This window comes from Protomyctophum parallelum (assembly GCF_964188405.1).
Source record: "Protomyctophum parallelum genome assembly, chromosome: 16".
Taxonomy (NCBI): domain Eukaryota; kingdom Metazoa; phylum Chordata; class Actinopteri; order Myctophiformes; family Myctophidae; genus Protomyctophum; species Protomyctophum parallelum.
In genome coordinates, this window is record NC_139711.1 from 40993697 (window position 1) to 41013423 (window position 19727).

The 19727-nt window shown below is 43.5% G+C and overlaps 1 protein-coding gene across 1 annotated transcript in view; it reads left to right on the forward strand.

The window, feature by feature from the left end:
* The window catches only part of LOC310873990 (A disintegrin and metalloproteinase with thrombospondin motifs 2-like), a 344256-nt gene extending 324961 nt beyond the window's left edge, over positions 1-19295 (forward strand). Inside the window, exons 23-24 of the mRNA XM_083786632.1 lie at positions 2898-2987; positions 15835-19295. Coding sequence (XP_083642758.1) covers positions 2898-2987; positions 15835-18488 — 2744 coding nt within the window. The 3' untranslated portion in view covers positions 18489-19295. The remainder of the gene's footprint in view (positions 1-2897; positions 2988-15834) is intronic.
* Positions 19296-19727: the final 432 nt, after the last annotated feature.

Here is a 19727-nt window from a genome sequence, read left to right on the forward strand (position 1 = left end):
AACGCTCCTAGAGAGCCTTTAGCGTCTCTATGGAATATTAACGCTTCTAGAGAGCCTTTAGCGTCTCTATGGAATATTAACGCTTCTAGAGAGCCTTTAGCGTCTCTATGGAATATTAACGCTCCTAGAGAGCCTTTAGCGTCTCTATGGAATATTAACGCTCCTAGAGAGCCTTTAGCGTCTCTATGGAATATTAACGCTCCTAGAGAGACTTTAGCGTATCTATGGAATATTAACGCTCCTAGAGAGCCTTTAGCGTCTCTATGGAATATTAACGCTTCTAGAGAGACTTTAGCGTCTCTATGGAATATTAACGCTTCTAGAGAGACTTTAGCGTCTCTATGGAATATTAACGCTTCTAGAGAGACTTTAGCGTCTCTATGGAATATTAACGTTCCTAGAGAGCCTTTAGCGCGTCTATGGAATATTAGCGCTTCTAGAGAGACTTTAGCGTCTCTATGGAATATTAACGCTTCTAGAGAGCCTTTAGCGTCTCTATGGAATATTAACGCTTCTAGAGAGACTTTAGCGTCTCTATGGAATATTAACGCTCCTAGAGAGCCTTTAGCGTCTCTATGGAATATTAACGCTTCTAGAGAGCCTTTAGCGTCTCTATGGAATATTAACGCTTCTAGAGAGACTTTAGCGTCTCTATGGAATATTAACGCTCCTAGAGAGACTTTAGCGTCTCTATGGAATATTAACGCTTCTAGAGAGACTTTAGCGTCTCTATGGAATATTAACGCTTCTAGAGAGCCTTTAGCGTCTCTATGGAATATTAACGCTTCTAGAGAGCCTTTAGCGTCTCTATGGAATATTAACGCTTCTAGAGAGACTTTAGCGTCTCTATGGAATATTAACGCTCCTAGAGAGCCTTTAGCGTCTCTATGGAATATTAACGCTTCTAGAGAGCCTTTAGCGTCTCTATGGAATATTAACGCTTCTAGAGAGACTTTAGCGTCTCTATGGAATATTAACGCTCCTAGAGAGACTTTAGCGTCTCTATGGAATATTAACGCTTCTAGAGAGACTTTAGCGTCTCTATGGAATATTAACGCTTCTAGAGAGCCTTTAGCGTCTCTATGGAATATTAACGCTCCTAGAGAGCCTTTAGCGTCTCTATGGAATATTAACGCTCCTAGAGAGCCTTTAGCGTCTCTATGGAATATTAACGCTCCTAGAGAGCCTTTAGCGTCTCTATGGAATATTAACGCTCCTAGAGAGACTTTAGCGTATCTATGGAATATTAACGCTCCTAGAGAGCCTTTAGCGTCTCTATGGAATATTAACGCTTCTAGAGAGACTTTAGCGTCTCTATGGAATATTAACGCTTCTAGAGAGACTTTAGCGTCTCTATGGAATATTAACGCTTCTAGAGAGACTTTAGCGTCTCTATGGAATATTAACGTTCCTAGAGAGCCTTTAGCGCGTCTATGGAATATTAGCGCTTCTAGAGAGACTTTAGCGTCTCTATGGAATATTAACGCTTCTAGAGAGCCTTTAGCGTCTCTATGGAATATTAACGCTTCTAGAGAGACTTTAGCGTCTCTATGGAATATTAACGCTCCTAGAGAGCCTTTAGCGTCTCTATGGAATATTAACGCTTCTAGAGAGCCTTTAGCGTCTCTATGGAATATTAACGCTTCTAGAGAGACTTTAGCGTCTCTATGGAATATTAACGCTCCTAGAGAGACTTTAGCGTCTCTATGGAATATTAACGCTTCTAGAGAGACTTTAGCGTCTCTATGGAATATTAACGCTTCTAGAGAGCCTTTAGCGTCTCTATGGAATATTAACGCTCCTAGAGAGCCTTTAGCGTCTCTATGGAATATTAACGCTTCTAGAGAGCCTTTAGCGTCTCTATGGAATATTAACGCTCCTAGAGAGACTTTAGCGTCTCTATGGAATATTAACGCTTCTAGAGAGACTTTAGCGTCTCTATGGAATATTAACGCTTCTAGAGAGACTTTAGCGTCTCTATGGAATATTAACGCTTCTAGAGAGACTTTAGCGTCTCTATGGAATATTAACGCTTCTAGAGAGCCTTTAGCGTCTCTATGGAATATTAACGCTTCTAGAGAGACTTTAGCGTCTCTATGGAATATTAACGCTTCTAGAGAGCCTTTAGCGTCTCTATGGAATATTAACGCTTCTAGAGAGACTTTAGCGTCTCTATGGAATATTAACGCTTCTAGAGAGCCTTTAGCGTCTCTATGGAATATTAACGCTTCTAGAGAGCCTTTAGCGTCTCTATGGAATATTAACGCTCCTAGAGAGACTTTAGCGTCTCTATGGAATATTAACGCTCCTAGAGAGACTTTAGCGTCTCTATGGAATATTAACGCTTCTAGAGAGCCTTTAGCGTCTCTATGGAATATTAACGCTTCTAGAGAGACTTTAGCGTCTCTATGGAATATTAACGCTTCTAGAGAGACTTTAGCGTCTCTATGGAATATTAACGCTCCTAGAGAGACTTTAGCGTCTCTATGGAATATTAACGCTTCTAGAGAGCCTTTAGCGTCTCTATGGAATATTAACGCTTCTAGAGAGACTTTAGCGTCTCTATGGAATATTAACGCTTCTAGAGAGCCTTTAGCGTCTCTATGGAATATTAACGCTTCTAGAGAGCCTTTAGCGTCTCTATGGAATATTAACGCTCCTAGAGAGACTTTAGCGTCTCTATGGAATATTAACGCTTCTAGAGAGCCTTTAGCGTGACCAGCGTTATAATGGAAGATTATGCCTCCCGGTTTTGGGGAGGAACCGAATGGAGGGGCTTTTCAGAGTAAAAAAGAAATCTGCTGGCACTCACACATTCCCCGGCAAATAAAAAGTTTTAAATATTCCTCTTTTTTCCCCATTTCTCTCTCTCTCTCTCTCTCTCTCTCTCCCCGCAGAGGGCTCGTCCGACCTGAACAAGAACGGCAACATCCTGATCCAGTGGCTGTCGCGTCCCAACCCCAACTTCCCCATCAAGATCTCGTCACGTAAACCCTCCCTCTATAGCTCCTCGCAGCCCGGCCTCCACAGCGGGCCGTCTGTCCTGCGCTGGTCCCTGCCCGTCTCTGTGCTGCTGTCTCTCCAGGGCCGGCCTCGGCTGGCCCCCTGACACCTCTCTTCTCTTTTCCTGTGCCCGCGCCCGTGCGAGCGGCAAAAAAAAAGCTTTCGCTTTTAATATCTTTTCGGGGTGTGTTGGAGGTGGGGGGGGGGGTGTCTCTCTCTCTCTCTCTCTCTCTCTCTGTCTGAGGCGGCTCTAACTGGGGGGGTGTCTCTCTCTCTCTCTCTCTCTGTGTCTGAGGCGGCTCTAACTGGGGGGTGTCTCTGGCTTTCCCCCCCTGTGTGTGCGCTGGTTGGTTCTTCTCTCTATGCTCTGTCTCTCTGTCTCTCTCTCTATCTCTCTCTCTCTTTCCTTTGTGGAGCATTGTGTTGTAACCGCTGGCCAGTCGAAAACTCAAAAGATTTAACATACAAACTTTGATGTGGAAAACGGGGGGAAAACGGAAGCGAGCAGATTTTGAGCACGGACGGAGAGGCGTCGTCGTGGGGGCCGCCGTGGGCGAGCGGAGCGAGGCCCCCTAGCGGCTTCGGGGCGGCCTGCGTTTCGCCGCGCGAGCTAGCTGCGTGTTGTCATGGGTTATACCGCTCCTGAGATGCAGACGTGCTTTTTTTTCTCCCCCTCCTCCTTCTCTGGTGCGCTGTCATTGTAGGGAGCGACAGGTGACAAACAGAAAAGGTATATAAATATCTATATATTTAAAATGAGAAAAAAAAAAAAAAGTCAAAGAAATATATATGAAAGCTTTATTGTGAATGTGATCTCGTCACAATGAGGACATCTTTGCTAAAAAAAAAAAGAAGAAAGAAGAAGAAAAGAAAAACAATGCTCATCCCTCATCCTGGTTCCGTTCTGGAATGAGAACAGTGGTTCAAATCTCATCCTGCGTTTCACTCTGGAGACTACTTTATACTCTGTTGTGTGAGGGTGTTGTCCTTTTTGCCCGACAGAAACCCGATCTGCGAGCCCCGCAAGGACGCGTCGCATCGCATTCGCAGCGACCATGCACGGCGCGCGCTCTTTGGGCTCGCAGGTCGGTTCTGTTTGGGCAACACAAGCAACACCGACCACACACCGGCGTACAAAAAGAGGCTTCAAGTTTGACAGGAAGGAACTCTGCACAGGTATACAGGAAGTGACATAAGAAAACCTTTTATTTTCTTTCTGTGGGGTGGGGGGCGGGGGGCGGGGGGCGGGGGGGAGGGGAGAAGGGGGGCTGTGAGGTGAACAATCTCGTAGTGAGGGTTAAATGGAAGACGAAGAAAAAATAACACAGGGTAGTAAGACCACCTGAGGTTGCTTCCCATCTCACCACCATCGAACCATCTTCTCTTTGACTGTTAACACTAGGAAGGCTGAAAAAAAATCACTCCTACTCAGTCTGACTATATCGGCCCATTCGACCGCTCTCCCCCTTTATCCCCCCACCCCCGCACCACTCGTTCACACCTCTTCAGCTGGAGAAGTCATTGTTGCCTACACGCACTCACTTTTATTTATTTTTTCTTCCCTCTCTTATGAATACATTATTATACACCCAATGAAAATGTACACTTCACGGATTATATAGGCCATTTGGAATTAGAACAATCGGTAGAAAATTGGCCGAGAATAGCACAATAGCACATTAATTATTGCCTAAATGTAGGCTACGGACTTTTCTGAAAATGGTTAATCTGCAAGCTGCCCGACATTTCAACTTGATATGTTTCGTAGAGAGGGCATAGGCCTACACAAGCCAGAATTCCGTAGTTTACATGGTATTTTGAATTTTTTAAAATGAGCAAAAAATAAGCGAGTTATGTAAAGAGGGGTGGAGGGGAAAAGGCGATTATTTGGCACAATCAATCAAATATATATTAATTACATCGCGTAGCCTATAATGTTTCCCCCTCTATATAAAAATGACAATATATAACTCTAATGTCGTATTTCGTCATGTATGTGAACTATAGGCTGCTTGAAATACTGTTGGTCAAAGTAACTAGTTGGGCAGGCTAAATATAATAGTAGGCTATAAGCCCGTTTTCAGCTAAATGCGGAAATGTCCAGGCTAAAAAACTTATCGAACGGGAGTCGTGTTAATATTTATTTACTCGTCATTGTCATGTTCACTCCAAATAAGCAAGTATTATGTAATAAATAAATTAATTTCGTGGCTTTTTGTTCTCTTTTCTCCAGGCGCATACCCGCATCGAGATGAGCTCTGCGACAGCCGTGCTGTGCTGTTTTCAATTAAATTACTTGCAGTATAATATTAATAAATACTACATCCTATATACATTGCTTGTCTGTCTAATCATTCAAATGTTTTTCTATATGCATATTGCATAGTTTATGTAAGCCTGAATTAAAGTCTGATTACTGAGGCTTTTTCCCCCGTCTCTCTCACAAACAACGAAGCCTATAAATATTGTCACCTTTATGCAAGTTCGTTTGATATTGTTTAATTCGATAACGATAGCGAATATGCAGCTATCCGTATAGGTGCCCTTTGTGTCAGTGTGCGCCTGCCCAACCCCTGGCCTCTGTAGAACCTGAATCCCCCCCCCCACCTCATTTCCCCTCACTGTATTTTACATTCCTGCTGTTGTCACCACGCGGTAAATAATGAATACTTTGTGTTAATTCAACCATGTTTATTTTTTCTTATTGTTCACAATATCAGAAAGCATGAAAGAAAGTAAATATAAAGCGAAATAAAATCAGGGAAAACACAAATCCAGTTTCTGTTGCTATACTTAGAGACACTTGACACATGTCATTGTAATTGTTCCCGTACATGTGCCACATGCCCGTTTGCCACATTTGTGGCAGCTGGATAGCGTCTTGTTTCCACATCTGTCAAGCTGACACTGCCGTCGCTTCTTGGGCGTGTCTGGTGTCTGTGGACCATCCTGTCTCCTCTTGGCAGTTTGCTGGTTCTGTGGTGTGGTAGGCAGCGGCTGCAGTGCGCTGCGCTGCTGGCGCCGAGGGGTGCGTGGTGGCATGACTGAGTCCTTTTCACCCATGTGTTCCTCGCGGAGCTGTAGTGCCAAGTCCTGTAGGAACTCTCTCCTGGTGAGCTGCGGTTTGTTCAAGCACTGTTTGTACAACACATAGGCATTGATGGCAGCCAGGTCCAGAATGTTGTAAAAGACAGCCATTGGCCAACGCCTGGTGCCAAGTCTGACGCTGTAGTTTCGTGCCATCTGATCCAAAATGTCCACTCCCCATTTCGTGTCATTATAGTCCGTTACAGACTCTGGTTTCGCTTTGGGGTCTTTACCAATCACGATCGAACGGTGCATGGTGCTTAGAATGCAAACGTTTTTGTTTGCTTTGCTTTGGTAAATCGTCAGTGTGGCACCATCACTTGTCATCAGTTGTGTGTGGAACAGCTGTTCTTTTCCACGTGCGGATGGAGGCAACTCTCGCCTCTGTCTGTTCACAGTTCCAAGTATCGTTGTGTTGTTTGCTAGGAGAGACTGCCCCAACTTCATCGAAGTGAAAAAGTTATCCATTGTGATGTTTCGGCCTCTGTCGAGGAATGGTGCTACCAGCCTCTGGACCACGTCTTGAGAGAGCGGCACGCCATCACTATATATACAAATGACAGGGAGAAGGTGTAATGGTTATTACAACGCAAAAATATATACATAATAGGCTTTGATGTAAAGACATTTTAAATGATTATTGATTATTAGAAAAGGAAAATAAATCACCTGCTGCGGTACTGGCCCTTTCCAAGGTATGGAAATCCATTCAGGAAGTATTTGCTGTCCAGGTCGGCAGCAATCCAGAACTTAATTCCAAACTTGTCTGGTTTATTGGCCATGTATTGCGTAAATCCACATCTTGCCTTGGATGGGAAGAGTTGCTCATCGACCGTGATGTTTCCTCCAGGCACATAGCAAGATATGCAGTTATCTGTGAACTGATTCCAAATGTCCGTTATTGCAGCAAACTTGTCTGTTTCTTTGCGTGCTTCTCTGGTGTCCTTGTCGTCAAATCGCAGGTATCGCATTATGGATTTGACACTACACTTTTGGGGTGGAATTAACTCTAGGCTGAGTTTGGTAACACTGGCGTGATCAACTCTTTCAAATGACTCCAACACTGAACCCAATTTAAATCTGAAGGTGTTAAAATGACACTTTGGGAGTTGAAATCAACTCTGCAATGTTTAACCCTGGAATTTTAACTCATGTTCTGTTCTTTAGCCACATAGAAGTGTCTATTTGTATGTCTCTAAATGTTGTGATGAATTGAACAATGTGGACCCTGTTGTAAACAAGTGTAATGCTTAATTGGGTTAATATAGTATGTTTTTGAACGAATATTTGGGCCTACAGTTTTGTGTGTGTGTGTGTTTCTGGCCAGTGTTGCCACATCTGCTGTTTATAAGCGATTTTGGGATTATCTTTGTAGATTGAAATGTTTGAGAACCACTGCTCTAAAACAATATTAGACAAAGTTTGAGTGGGCTATATTACTACAGAATTCCAATGCATTGACAGAGAGGGCGTGGTGATTGCGCGGTAATTGCTGTTGTCACCACGCCCTCTCTGTCAATGCATTGGAATTCTGTATATAGCCCACTCACAATGTGACACATTGTGACAACAGTCACAACAATCCCAAAATCGCTTATAAACAGCAGATGTGGCAACACTGGCCAGAAACCCCATTTCCCCTCACTGTATTTTTTTTAACGTTTGTCTATTGGTATGTCTCTAAATGTTTTGATGAATTGAACAATGTGGACCCTGTTGTAAACAAGTGTAATGCTTCATTGGGTTAATATAGTATGTTTTTGAACGAATATTTGGGCCTAAGCAGTTTTTTGTGTGTGTGTGTGACCAGTGTTAGTCGACTCGGAATTGCAGCCATCCGTAGGTGCCCTTTGTGTCAGTGTGCGCCTGCCCAACCCCCCCAACCCCTGATGTGTGGCACCTATACGGATGGCTGCAATTCGAAGTGGCCTCTGTAAAACCTGAATCCCCCCCCCCCACCCCATTTCCCGAGTCGACGAGCAACACTGGTCACACACACACACAAAAAACTGCTTAGGCCCAAATATTCGTTCAAAAACATACTATATTAACCCAATGAAGCATTACACTTGTTTACAACAGGGTCCACATTGTTCAATTCATCAAAACATTTAGAGACATACCAATAGACAAATAGGGAAATATATATATATATATATATATATATATATAGCTTGTCCCATGTAGGCCTAAATGTAGGCCCCCCCCCCACCCCATTTCCCCTCACTGTATATGTATCTTTTCCCTTTTTGCTTCCTATATGATGAATTCCTGTTCTGTTATAGCGCATCATTATATCAAAACCAGGCCTATACTGAATGTATTACTTTTGTTTAAATCAACTGAACTAGACCAATAAAATAGTAGGCTAGTATTTATGTTTTTCGTTAATAATAATACATGCTGAGGGAATGTGCTCCGTTCATTGGCTCTATATAGGCCGTGCGAGACAGGATTATTTTAAATAAATATGTCTCTGCTCTGACAGAATGCGGCGGCATGCTTAAAATAAAAAGATATACAAGGCCCTATACAAGACATAGGCTACCAGCCAGTAGAACAGGAATTCATATAGGAAGCAAAAAGGGAAAAGAATAAAGATACATATACAGTGAGGGGAAATGCCAGGCCAGGTCCTACTGCTTTTGCCAAAGTCAGAATCCACGACGAGTTGAGCAGTTTTTTGTGTATGTTTGACCCCGACATGTTGGAAAACGTCAAAGACTGCACAGTGAAGTTTGCCCGCAGTGATGGACAGAATCAAGAATGGGATCTGTCTGTTACTGAACTGAAAGCATTCATCAGCGTGTTTTTCATTCGTGCGATGTCGACATCATATACAGTGAGGGGAAATGGGGTGGGGGGGGGGCCTACATTTAGGCCTACATGGGACAAGCTATATATATATATATATATATATATATATATTTCCCTATTTGTCTATTGGTATGTCTCTAAATGTTTTGATGAATTGAACAATGTGGACCCTGTTGTAAACAAGTGTAATGCTTCATTGGGTTAATATAGTATGTTTTTGAACGAATATTTGGGCCTAAGCAGTTTTTTGTGTGTGTGTGTGACCAGTGTTGCTCGTCGACTCGGGAAATGGGGTGGGGGGGGGGGATTCAGGTTTTACAGAGGCCACTTCGAATTGCAGCCATCCGTATAGGTGCCACACATCAGGGGTTGGGGGGGTTGGGCAGGCGCACACTGACACAAAGGGCACCTACGGATGGCTGCAATTCCGAGTCGACTAACACTGGTCACACACACACACAAAAAACTGCTTAGGCCCAAATATTCGTTCAAAAACATACTATATTAACCCAATGAAGCATTACACTTGTTTACAACAGGGTCCACATTGTTCAATTCATCAAAACATTTAGAGACATACCAATAGACAAACGTTAAAAAAAATACAGTGAGGGGAAATGGGGTTTCTGGCCAGTGTTGCCACATCTGCTGTTTATAAGCGATTTTGGGATTGTTGTGACTGTTGTCACAATGTGTCACATTGTGAGTGGGCTATATACAGAATTCCAATGCATTGACAGAGAGGGCGTGGTGACAACAGCAATTACCGCGCAATCACCACGCCCTCTCTGTCAATGCATTGGAATTCTGTAGTAATATAGCCCACTCAAACTTTGTCTAATATTGTTTTAGAGCAGTGGTTCTCAAACATTTCAATCTACAAAGATAATCCCAAAATCGCTTATAAACAGCAGATGTGGCAACACTGGCCAGAAACACACACACACACAAAACTGTAGGCCCAAATATTCGTTCAAAAACATACTATATTAACCCAATTAAGCATTACACTTGTTTACAACAGGGTCCACATTGTTCAATTCATCACAACATTTAGAGACATACAAATAGACACTTCTATGTGGCTAAAGAACAGAACATGAGTTAAAATTCCAGGGTTAAACATTGCAGAGTTGATTTCAACTCCCAAAGTGTCATTTTAACACCTTCAGATTTAAATTGGGTTCAGTGTTGGAGTCATTTGAAAGAGTTGATCACGCCAGTGTTACCAAACTCAGCCTAGAGTTAATTCCACCCCAAAAGTGTAGTGTCAAATCCATAATGCGATACCTGCGATTTGACGACAAGGACACCAGAGAAGCACGCAAAGAAACAGACAAGTTTGCTGCAATAACGGACATTTGGAATCAGTTCACAGATAACTGCATATCTTGCTATGTGCCTGGAGGAAACATCACGGTCGATGAGCAACTCTTCCCATCCAAGGCAAGATGTGGATTTACGCAATACATGGCCAATAAACCAGACAAGTTTGGAATTAAGTTCTGGATTGCTGCCGACCTGGACAGCAAATACTTCCTGAATGGATTTCCATACCTTGGAAAGGGCCAGTACCGCAGCAGGTGATTTATTTTCCTTTTCTAATAATCAATAATCATTTAAAATGTCTTTACATCAAAGCCTATTATGTATATATTTTTGCGTTGTAATAACCATTACACCTTCTCCCTGTCATTTGTATATATAGTGATGGCGTGCCGCTCTCTCAAGACGTGGTCCAGAGGCTGGTAGCACCATTCCTCGACAGAGGCCGAAACATCACAATGGATAACTTTTTCACTTCGATGAAGTTGGGGCAGTCTCTCCTAGCAAACAACACAACGATACTTGGAACTGTGAACAGACAGAGGCGAGAGTTGCCTCCATCCGCACGTGGAAAAGAACAGCTGTTCCACACACAACTGATGACAAGTGATGGTGCCACACTGACGATTTACCAAAGCAAAGCAAACAAAAACGTTTGCATTCTAAGCACCATGCACCGTTCGATCGTGATTGGTAAAGACCCCAAAGCGAAACCAGAGTCTGTAACGGACTATAATGACACGAAATGGGGAGTGGACATTTTGGATCAGATGGCACGAAACTACAGCGTCAGACTTGGCACCAGGCGTTGGCCAATGGCTGTCTTTTACAACATTCTGGACCTGGCTGCCATCAATGCCTATGTGTTGTACAAACAGTGCTTGAACAAACCGCAGCTCACCAGGAGAGAGTTCCTACAGGACTTGGCACTACAGCTCCGCGAGGAACACATGGGTGAAAAGGACTCAGTCATGCCACCACGCACCCCTCGGCGCCAGCAGCGCAGCGCACTGCAGCCGCTGCCTACCACACCACAGAACCAGCAAACTGCCAAGAGGAGACAGGATGGTCCACAGACACCAGACACGCCCAAGAAGCGACGGCAGTGTCAGCTTGACAGATGTGGAAACAAGACGCTATCCAGCTGCCACAAATGTGGCAAACGGGCATGTGGCACATGTACGGGAACAATTACAATGACATGTGTCAAGTGTCTCTAAGTATAGCAACAGAAACTGGATTTGTGTTTTCCCTGATTTTATTTCGCTTTATATTTACTTTCTTTCATGCTTTCTGATATTGTGAACAATAAGAAAAAATAAACATGGTTGAATTAACACAAAGTATTCATTATTTACCGCGTGGTGACAACAGCAGGAATGTAAAATACAGTGAGGGGAAATGAGGTGGGGGGGGGGATTCAGGTTCTACAGAGGCCAGGGGTTGGGCAGGCGCACACTGACACAAAGGGCACCTATACGGATAGCTGCATATTCGCTATCGTTATCGAATTAAACAATATCAAACGAACTTGCATAAAGGTGACAATATTTATAGGCTTCGTTGTTTGTGAGAGAGACGGGGGAAAAAGCCTCAGTAATCAGACTTTAATTCAGGCTTACATAAACTATGCAATATGCATATAGAAAAACATTTGAATGATTAGACAGACAAGCAATGTATATAGGATGTAGTATTTATTAATATTATACTGCAAGTAATTTAATTGAAAACAGCACAGCACGGCTGTCGCAGAGCTCATCTCGATGCGGGTATGCGCCTGGAGAAAAGAGAACAAAAAGCCACGAAATTAATTTATTTATTACATAATACTTGCTTATTTGGAGTGAACATGACAATGACGAGTAAATAAATATTAACACGACTCCCGTTCGATAAGTTTTTTAGCCTGGACATTTCCGCATTTAGCTGAAAACGGGCTTATAGCCTACTATTATATTTAGCCTGCCCAACTAGTTACTTTGACCAACAGTATTTCAAGCAGCCTATAGTTCACATACATGACGAAATACGACATTAGAGTTATATATTGTCATTTTTATATAGAGGGGGAAACATTATAGGCTACGCGATGTAATTAATATATATTTGATTGATTGTGCCAAATAATCGCCTTTTCCCCTCCACCCCTCTTTACATAACTCGCTTATTTTTTGCTCATTTTAAAAAATTCAAAATACCATGTAAACTACGGAATTCTGGCTTGTGTAGGCCTATGCCCTCTCTACGAAACATATCAAGTTGAAATGTCGGGCAGCTTGCAGATTAACCATTTTCAGAAAAGTCCGTAGCCTACATTTAGGCAATAATTAATGTGCTATTGTGCTATTCTCGGCCAATTTTCTACCGATTGTTCTAATTCCAAATGGCCTATATAATCCGTGAAGTGTACATTTTCATTGGGTGTATAATAATGTATTCATAAGAGAGGGAAGAAAATAAAAATAAAAGTGAGTGCGTGTAGGCAACAATGACGTCTCCAGCTGAAGAGGTGTGAACGAGTGGTGCGGGGGTGGGGGGATAAAGGGGGAGAGCGGTCGAATGGGCCGATATAGTCAGACTGAGTAAGAGATATATGCCTAAAATCATATTTAGAAAAAGTTTCAAATGGGGAAAAAAACAGAGATGATTTCAATCGAATATTTAGACAAAGTCATGAAAGGGGAACTTTCTCTGGACTCCATGGGCTGAGAAAATAAACATTGAAATCTCAAATTCGGTCAGAACGGCTGCTCAGACTTCCTAGTGTTAATACTAAAGTTCAATAAAATGCAGCTTATTTGTGCTTGCAGACTTTAAACAAATACACCTATGAATATATTTGTATTTATATATACCTATAAATCTAAATCTATATATATGAGTAAACAATAATATTAATAACAATGTTTTACCATGAATAAGCTGTAGCTTATTTGCCTAAAAACCTTTGGACTGCTATTGATCGCTTAGATCCTTGACTGTTATGTGTATTTTTTTATTGATTTTACATGAATACAGATGAAAAATATTTAATAAGGGTAAAGTGTTTTGGGGGGAAGGCGGGGAAGACGTTCTATTATGCAGGATTTGATCAGTTAGTTGCCTCTCCATTCTCTCAGATGGATCAGTGGTTTACCGTATTTTCAATCACCTTTTTGTCATGCACATTTTTGCATCCTGTCGATTGTATGTGTGTGTGCGTCTGTGCGTGCGTACGTGAGTGACTGCGTGTGCATGTGGCTGTGTGTGTGTGTGTGTGAGTGTGAGAGCAGATGTGTGTCGTGTGTTTGATTTGAGGCGAGTGAAAGAGAGAAGGAACAAGGGAGGAAGGGAGGTAAGTGAAAGACTGAAGTACTACACTGTATGCGCATTTGCGTTCGTGTGCGTGTGTGTGTGCGTGCGTGTGCGTGTGTGTGCGTCCGTGCAATTGCATGTGTGTGTGTGTGTGTGTGTGTGTGTGTGTGTGTGTGCTCATTCATTCAGGCTTCTAGTCATATAGCGATCAGATACAGAAATACCTCATAAACCTTGATTTGAAAGCGTCCGTCCGATCGACTTTTTTTTTTACTTTTTACTTTTGTGACGAACATTAACCACATGAACAATGCCTTATCTTGGATTTGAATGTAACGGCATTTATCTGCTTTATTACTCATCGAAAAAGTTTTCACGTGGAATAGAGGCAGCTTCAAAAAACTCACACGCCAACGCCAACCAACCATCATCAACACCTAATACCAAGCTGGTGACGTCGGTGACATTATTTCCGACTGGAAGGGTTTACAAAAAGGTTCTAGGGTATCGATACATGTGGAAAAAGAAAAAAAAAACAACGAAACACTTCAGACTTGTCATTGTTATTGTGATCACATATTTCTGTTGTGACGACGATGTAGCGATCGCTATCAAAAAGGTTTTTCCTCGCGGGAAAAGGTGGACCGTTACCATAGCAGTGCGATACTGTATATATACCATTGGTGTTGACTGTATTTAATAACGTTCATGACTGTTATCTTCTTACTTATGACAAAAAAAAAGAAAGAATCTATAATATTCTATATACTTTGGGTAACTGTTTTCGTGGCTTCACTAGCCTGCTGCGTGGTGGTGGTGGGGCTGGCGGCCGACGTTATAATGGTCGGGGGGGGGGGTGGGGGGGGGGTTAACGTCGGGGGGGGGGGGGGGGGGGGCATTCAGATGGACTACGTGCACTGCGTCTATATGCACTTTGATTTATCAGGGAAAACTTTTATTAATGTTTTGTAAATGTTTCATATGACACTTAACGTGCCATTCCGAGTTTTTACATCATCATCATCATCATCATGGAAATCCCGTGTTTTAATTTGAAGCAGCAAAACTATATATTATCATTTATGTATACCTTCTTTCATTTGATTCCTCAAAATTGATAAACTGATTGACTGATTGATTTCCAAGTAATGAAGTGTTTTACCAAAGTGACTGTGAACTTGTACCTTTCGATACAGTTGAATTATTTTTCTTAAGAAAAGAATATATCTATATATTGAGGGCGGGGGGGCGGGGTGTACATCTCATTGTTTCAGTTCCTGTCATTCTCAAACAGCAAAGGTTGTATCAATAAAAATGTTTTAAAAAGTGAGACGTTTCTCTGGGGAATTTTCACTGGATTCTGTGTCCGATTTGACAGGGAGCTCATTGTACTGCCATGGTTACAGACGGGTACAAATCAAGCACCACGAGAAAGTCTTACAGTAGGGCATTAAGCAACTAGTCGACTAGTTTACTTGTCGACTAGTAAATCCACTTGTCGACCTTTTTTTTTTTTTAGGCCTCAAGATCAAGGCAACTAGTCAACTAGTAAAAATGACTAGAAGTGAATGCCCTATCTTAAAGTAGTTCAAATCAAAACAACATTCAGCTTCAGAAACACATGTCTCCACAACAGAAGCCTGGCCTCTATCCTCCTCCTCCTCCTCCTCTGATTTCTGTTGCTCTGAACTAACCTAATGACTGCTGCAGATGCATTTGGGTTTTTCTACTCTTCCTTTCTGCATTGTCTGCCTAATGGTGTGGCTTTACCACATGTACTACAATGACTGTACACAGTGTGGATACACACAGATTCACGCACGGACACGTGCACATGCAGACAGAAAACGGCTCGTTCTAAAAATGTCTTCTTGAACACGAAATCTTGAAATTGTATCCCCAAACAGTGGTGGTACTTTTAGTTTACTTGAGCATTTCCCTTTTTTTTTTACTTCTACTCCACAATACACCTCAGAGGCAAATATTGTACTTTTACTCCACTACAATTATTTGAAAACTTTAGTTGCTAGTTACTTTGTAGATCTTTATCATTACAAAACATACATTTACCACTTCAGCCCTATATACATCAATTTGAAAATAGCCGATCTACAAGCTTACAATGCGTCACGATGCAACGCATTGTGAGCTTGTAGATCTTGTAGATTATAGATTTTTAAACAAAAAAAAAAAACCTTTTTAACCACTGCTGCTAGTAAACCACACACGCACACACACACACGAGCCCTCCCTCCCGCTGTACCCATGTCTCAGCTCTCTGTTCTCTCCCCCCTCCCCCCACAGGCCAGCGCTGTCATGGAGACCGCTCAGTGTTCTGTAGCATGGAGGTGCTGAAGCGCTACTGCTCCCTACCGGGCTACCAGCGCATGTGCTGCAAATCCTGCAGCAACATCACCACCACCACCACAGACCCTGTCACCACTGTCACCACAGACCCTGACACCACCATCTTCACAGACCACCCTGTCACCACTGTCTTCCCAGACCCTGACACCACCATCTTCACAGACCACCCTGTCACCACTGTCATCCCAGACCCTGACACCACCATCTTCACAGACCACCCAGTCACCACTGTCACCACAGACCCTGACACCACCATCTTCACAGACCACCCTGTCACCACTGTCACCACAGACCCTGACACCACCATCTTCACAGACTACCCTGTCACCACTGTCACCACAGACCCTGACACCACCATCTTCACAGACTACCCTGTCACCACTGTCACCACAGACCCTGACACCACCATCTTCACAGACCACCCTGTCACCCTCATCACAGACCCTGTCACCACCCTCATCCCGGACCCTGTCACAACCATCACTGACCCTGTCACCACCCTCATCCCAGACACTTTCACCACCACCATCACTGACCCTGTCACCACCGTCGCAGACCCTGTCACCACCCTCATCCCAGACCCTGTCACCACCATCACAGACCACCCTGTCACCCTCATCACAGACCCTGTCACCACCATCACAGACCACCCTGTCACCACCCTCATCCCAGACCCTGTCACCACCGTCGCAGACCCCGTCGTCCCCACTCATCCGTCCACCTCCCCTGAACAGACCAGTGCCACCCAGTGGATAATGGCTCAATCCCCGGCCATCGCCATCACATCCACCGTCTTCACCCACCCGTTTACCTCCCCTACTACTCTTCCTCCTACCACCCCTGAAGTCCCTTCCAGCGTTCCTACTACCCCTATGGCAACCTTCCCAGTTACCACCACTAGTCCCAGCACTACTGCTTACCCCCTGCCTCTGCCCCCTCCGGACAACACTGATGATACCGCACACCTAAACCCACCATACACTACAGATACTCCAACACCGCTAGGTCCCAAAATCAGCCCAAAAAAGACAACTCCGGCAAAGTCCAATCCCAAAAAGAATGTTCCACCAAAGAATAACACCAAAAAAGTGATTCCACCGAAGACGCAATTGAAAAAGAACACCCCAACGAAAAATACTACCAAAACCGCTATTGAAGCAAAAAACACCAACAAAAAGGTTATTCCATCTAAGACCACTCCCGAAAAGAATACTCCTGCAAAATCTGCCCCCAAAAAGACTATCCCTAAAAAGAATATTCCAGCCAAGTCTAATCCCAAAAAGAATATTCCAGCTAAATCTGTGCCCAAAAAGAATATTCCAGCTAATTATCCCAAAAAGAATATTCCAGCTAAATCTGTGCCAAAAAAGAATATTCCAGCCAAGTCTAATCCCAAAAACTATATTCCAGCAAAGACTGTGCCCAAAAAGAATATTCCAGCAAAGACTGTGCCCAAAAAGAATATTCCAGCAAAGACTCTGCCCAAAAAGAATATTCCAGCAAAGACTGTGCCCAAAAAGAATATTCCAGCAAAGACTGTGCCCAAAAAGAATATTCCAGCAAAGACTGTGCCCAAAAAGGATTTTCCAAAAAAGTCTATACCCCAAAAAGATATTCCAGAAAAGTCTGTCCCCAAAAAGAAAACAATAATGCAAGCTATTCTAGAGGCTAAAAAGGTCATGCCACCAAAATCCAATAAAAATAAAAATATCAGTCAGAAAAAGACCAGCCCACCAATGACAACTCCCTCCTCCTCCGACACAGCCCACACTCACCTAACAAGCCCAGAACCCTTATGGGAGTATCCCTCTTTCACACCGTCCCCCAGCACTAGTTCCCTTGCCACAGCTCCAAGCATGCCTGTCCCACCGTCAATCAGCAATGATAGAGAAACTACAAGCGAAACTCCTCAGTGGCTCTATCTCCGCACAGACGAGGGAACCTCAACGCCCAGTACGTTTACGTTTCACGACGTCATAACGTCGCCCGACGGAACCATTTACTTTGAGGACGCCACAGTGTCTAGCAGCGATGTCGCTTTAAGCAGCAGCGGCGATGCCACACTCATTATCAGAGGCGAGAGCGTTCTCAGTGGCGATCACAGTACGATGCCGTACGGCCATCCCGCGGTGATGATGACTAGCGGAACGGTGGTGATGGACGACGACCTCGCACTGGTGATTCCTACTGTCACCGGCGATGACGTCACGGACCTGCGCTCACCTTATTGGTCGGACCTGCCCGAGTACATCCCGGTGAGCGTCACGACCTCGGACCTAATCACCGACCCTCCTCCTCTCCAGACCACCGCGGAACGACTCATTTACACGACCACGGCAACGTCGGCCACGGTCGGGCCCCACTGGGGCGGAGTAGTAGTGGAGGAGGAGGTCAGTGAGAACAACTCTGTCGACCTCATCCCGTACGGCAGCAGCAGAGTCGTGGGCGTAGACAACGACCTCTCTCAGAGCAACCTGATCGCGAGGCGTCGGATCAACCTCCGGGAGAGGACGAGGAATAAGCGCATCCAGGAGCTTCTGGAGGAGAAGCGGAACTTTCTGCTCAGGATGAAGCGAGCTCGGCCAGCGTGAGGAATATAGATGCAAAGCCCCTTCTCATTTCTCTTATAGAGATGACGTCGTCTTCTTAATAAGACTGGTTGTTTTTAAAGCCCTTCTGAGCTCCTGTCAAGCATCCCGTCGACGTGCCCTTATTTGCAGAAACACTAAATACTGACTGTCTTTATGACATCCAGACTCTCGCATCAGTAGCTATGGCACACTGGACCCTTTGAGAGAAACAAAAATCATGGCCAGATGTTTGCACATTTGTTTTGAATAAAGAAAATCCTTTTAGATTATATAGACTGAAAAACAGTTGCCGATTTGAAGCAAACCGTCTTGTCTGTGCAACCACAATAGTAGCCTACATAAACAGATGTGATGAAAACCACTCAATTTGTCAATCACTTTACATTTGGATCCAGACAAATATGCCACTATGTATTTGTTTGAAGATCTGGCACATATAGAGTACCACAATAGACCATACGTGTCTGCAATGCAGACATCCCTGCCAGCACTTATGAATCAACAAAAGCTAGACTCAAAATGTAAAATAAAACAGCATTGCCACCCAGGACTGCAGGAATAAATATAACCCACTAAACCAGTGGTTTTCAACCAGTGGTCCGGGGATCACCAGTGTTCGTTGAGGGAGTTTCAAGTGGTCCCCAACCCAGCTAAATGCAGAGTTGGTAACCAAAGGGACCCTTATGAATCTTTAAGTGTAACATGACCCTTATGGGTCCATTTGGTTTCAACTTTACATGCTCAACAGTTGTTTTTGTTACACATCTGCATTACTTAATTACAATAATTTAGAGAATGTAAAATAATTGTTATTTTTGATCGTTTGCCTGTTGTCCTAATGGTAGCCTACCACATCAATACAGTATGAAATTGTGAACAGAATCTTATCCAACAATAACAAAATATTATTTTTGTTTGGGGTCTGAGAGGCTAATCTCATCAAATGGTGGTCCGTGGCTGTCTCAAATGCCAAATAAATAATGGTGCTTTATATGAAAAAGGTTGAAAACCACTTCACTAAACGAATATGAACAGCTCTCAGGGCTCTGCCAACTAACAGATGAGACCAGCTGGATATTATTTAATTATTGTATCCTTGTTCGTGGTCAATCTTCTGAATCCGGGTACTCTGTATGAACTGCAAACTGACTGTTTTGGAGGCATTAATGCAAATATGGTGTTACCATACCCCCATATGTTCCCTTTTTTGACTGACTTGTCTTAGACTGTTACGCTGTC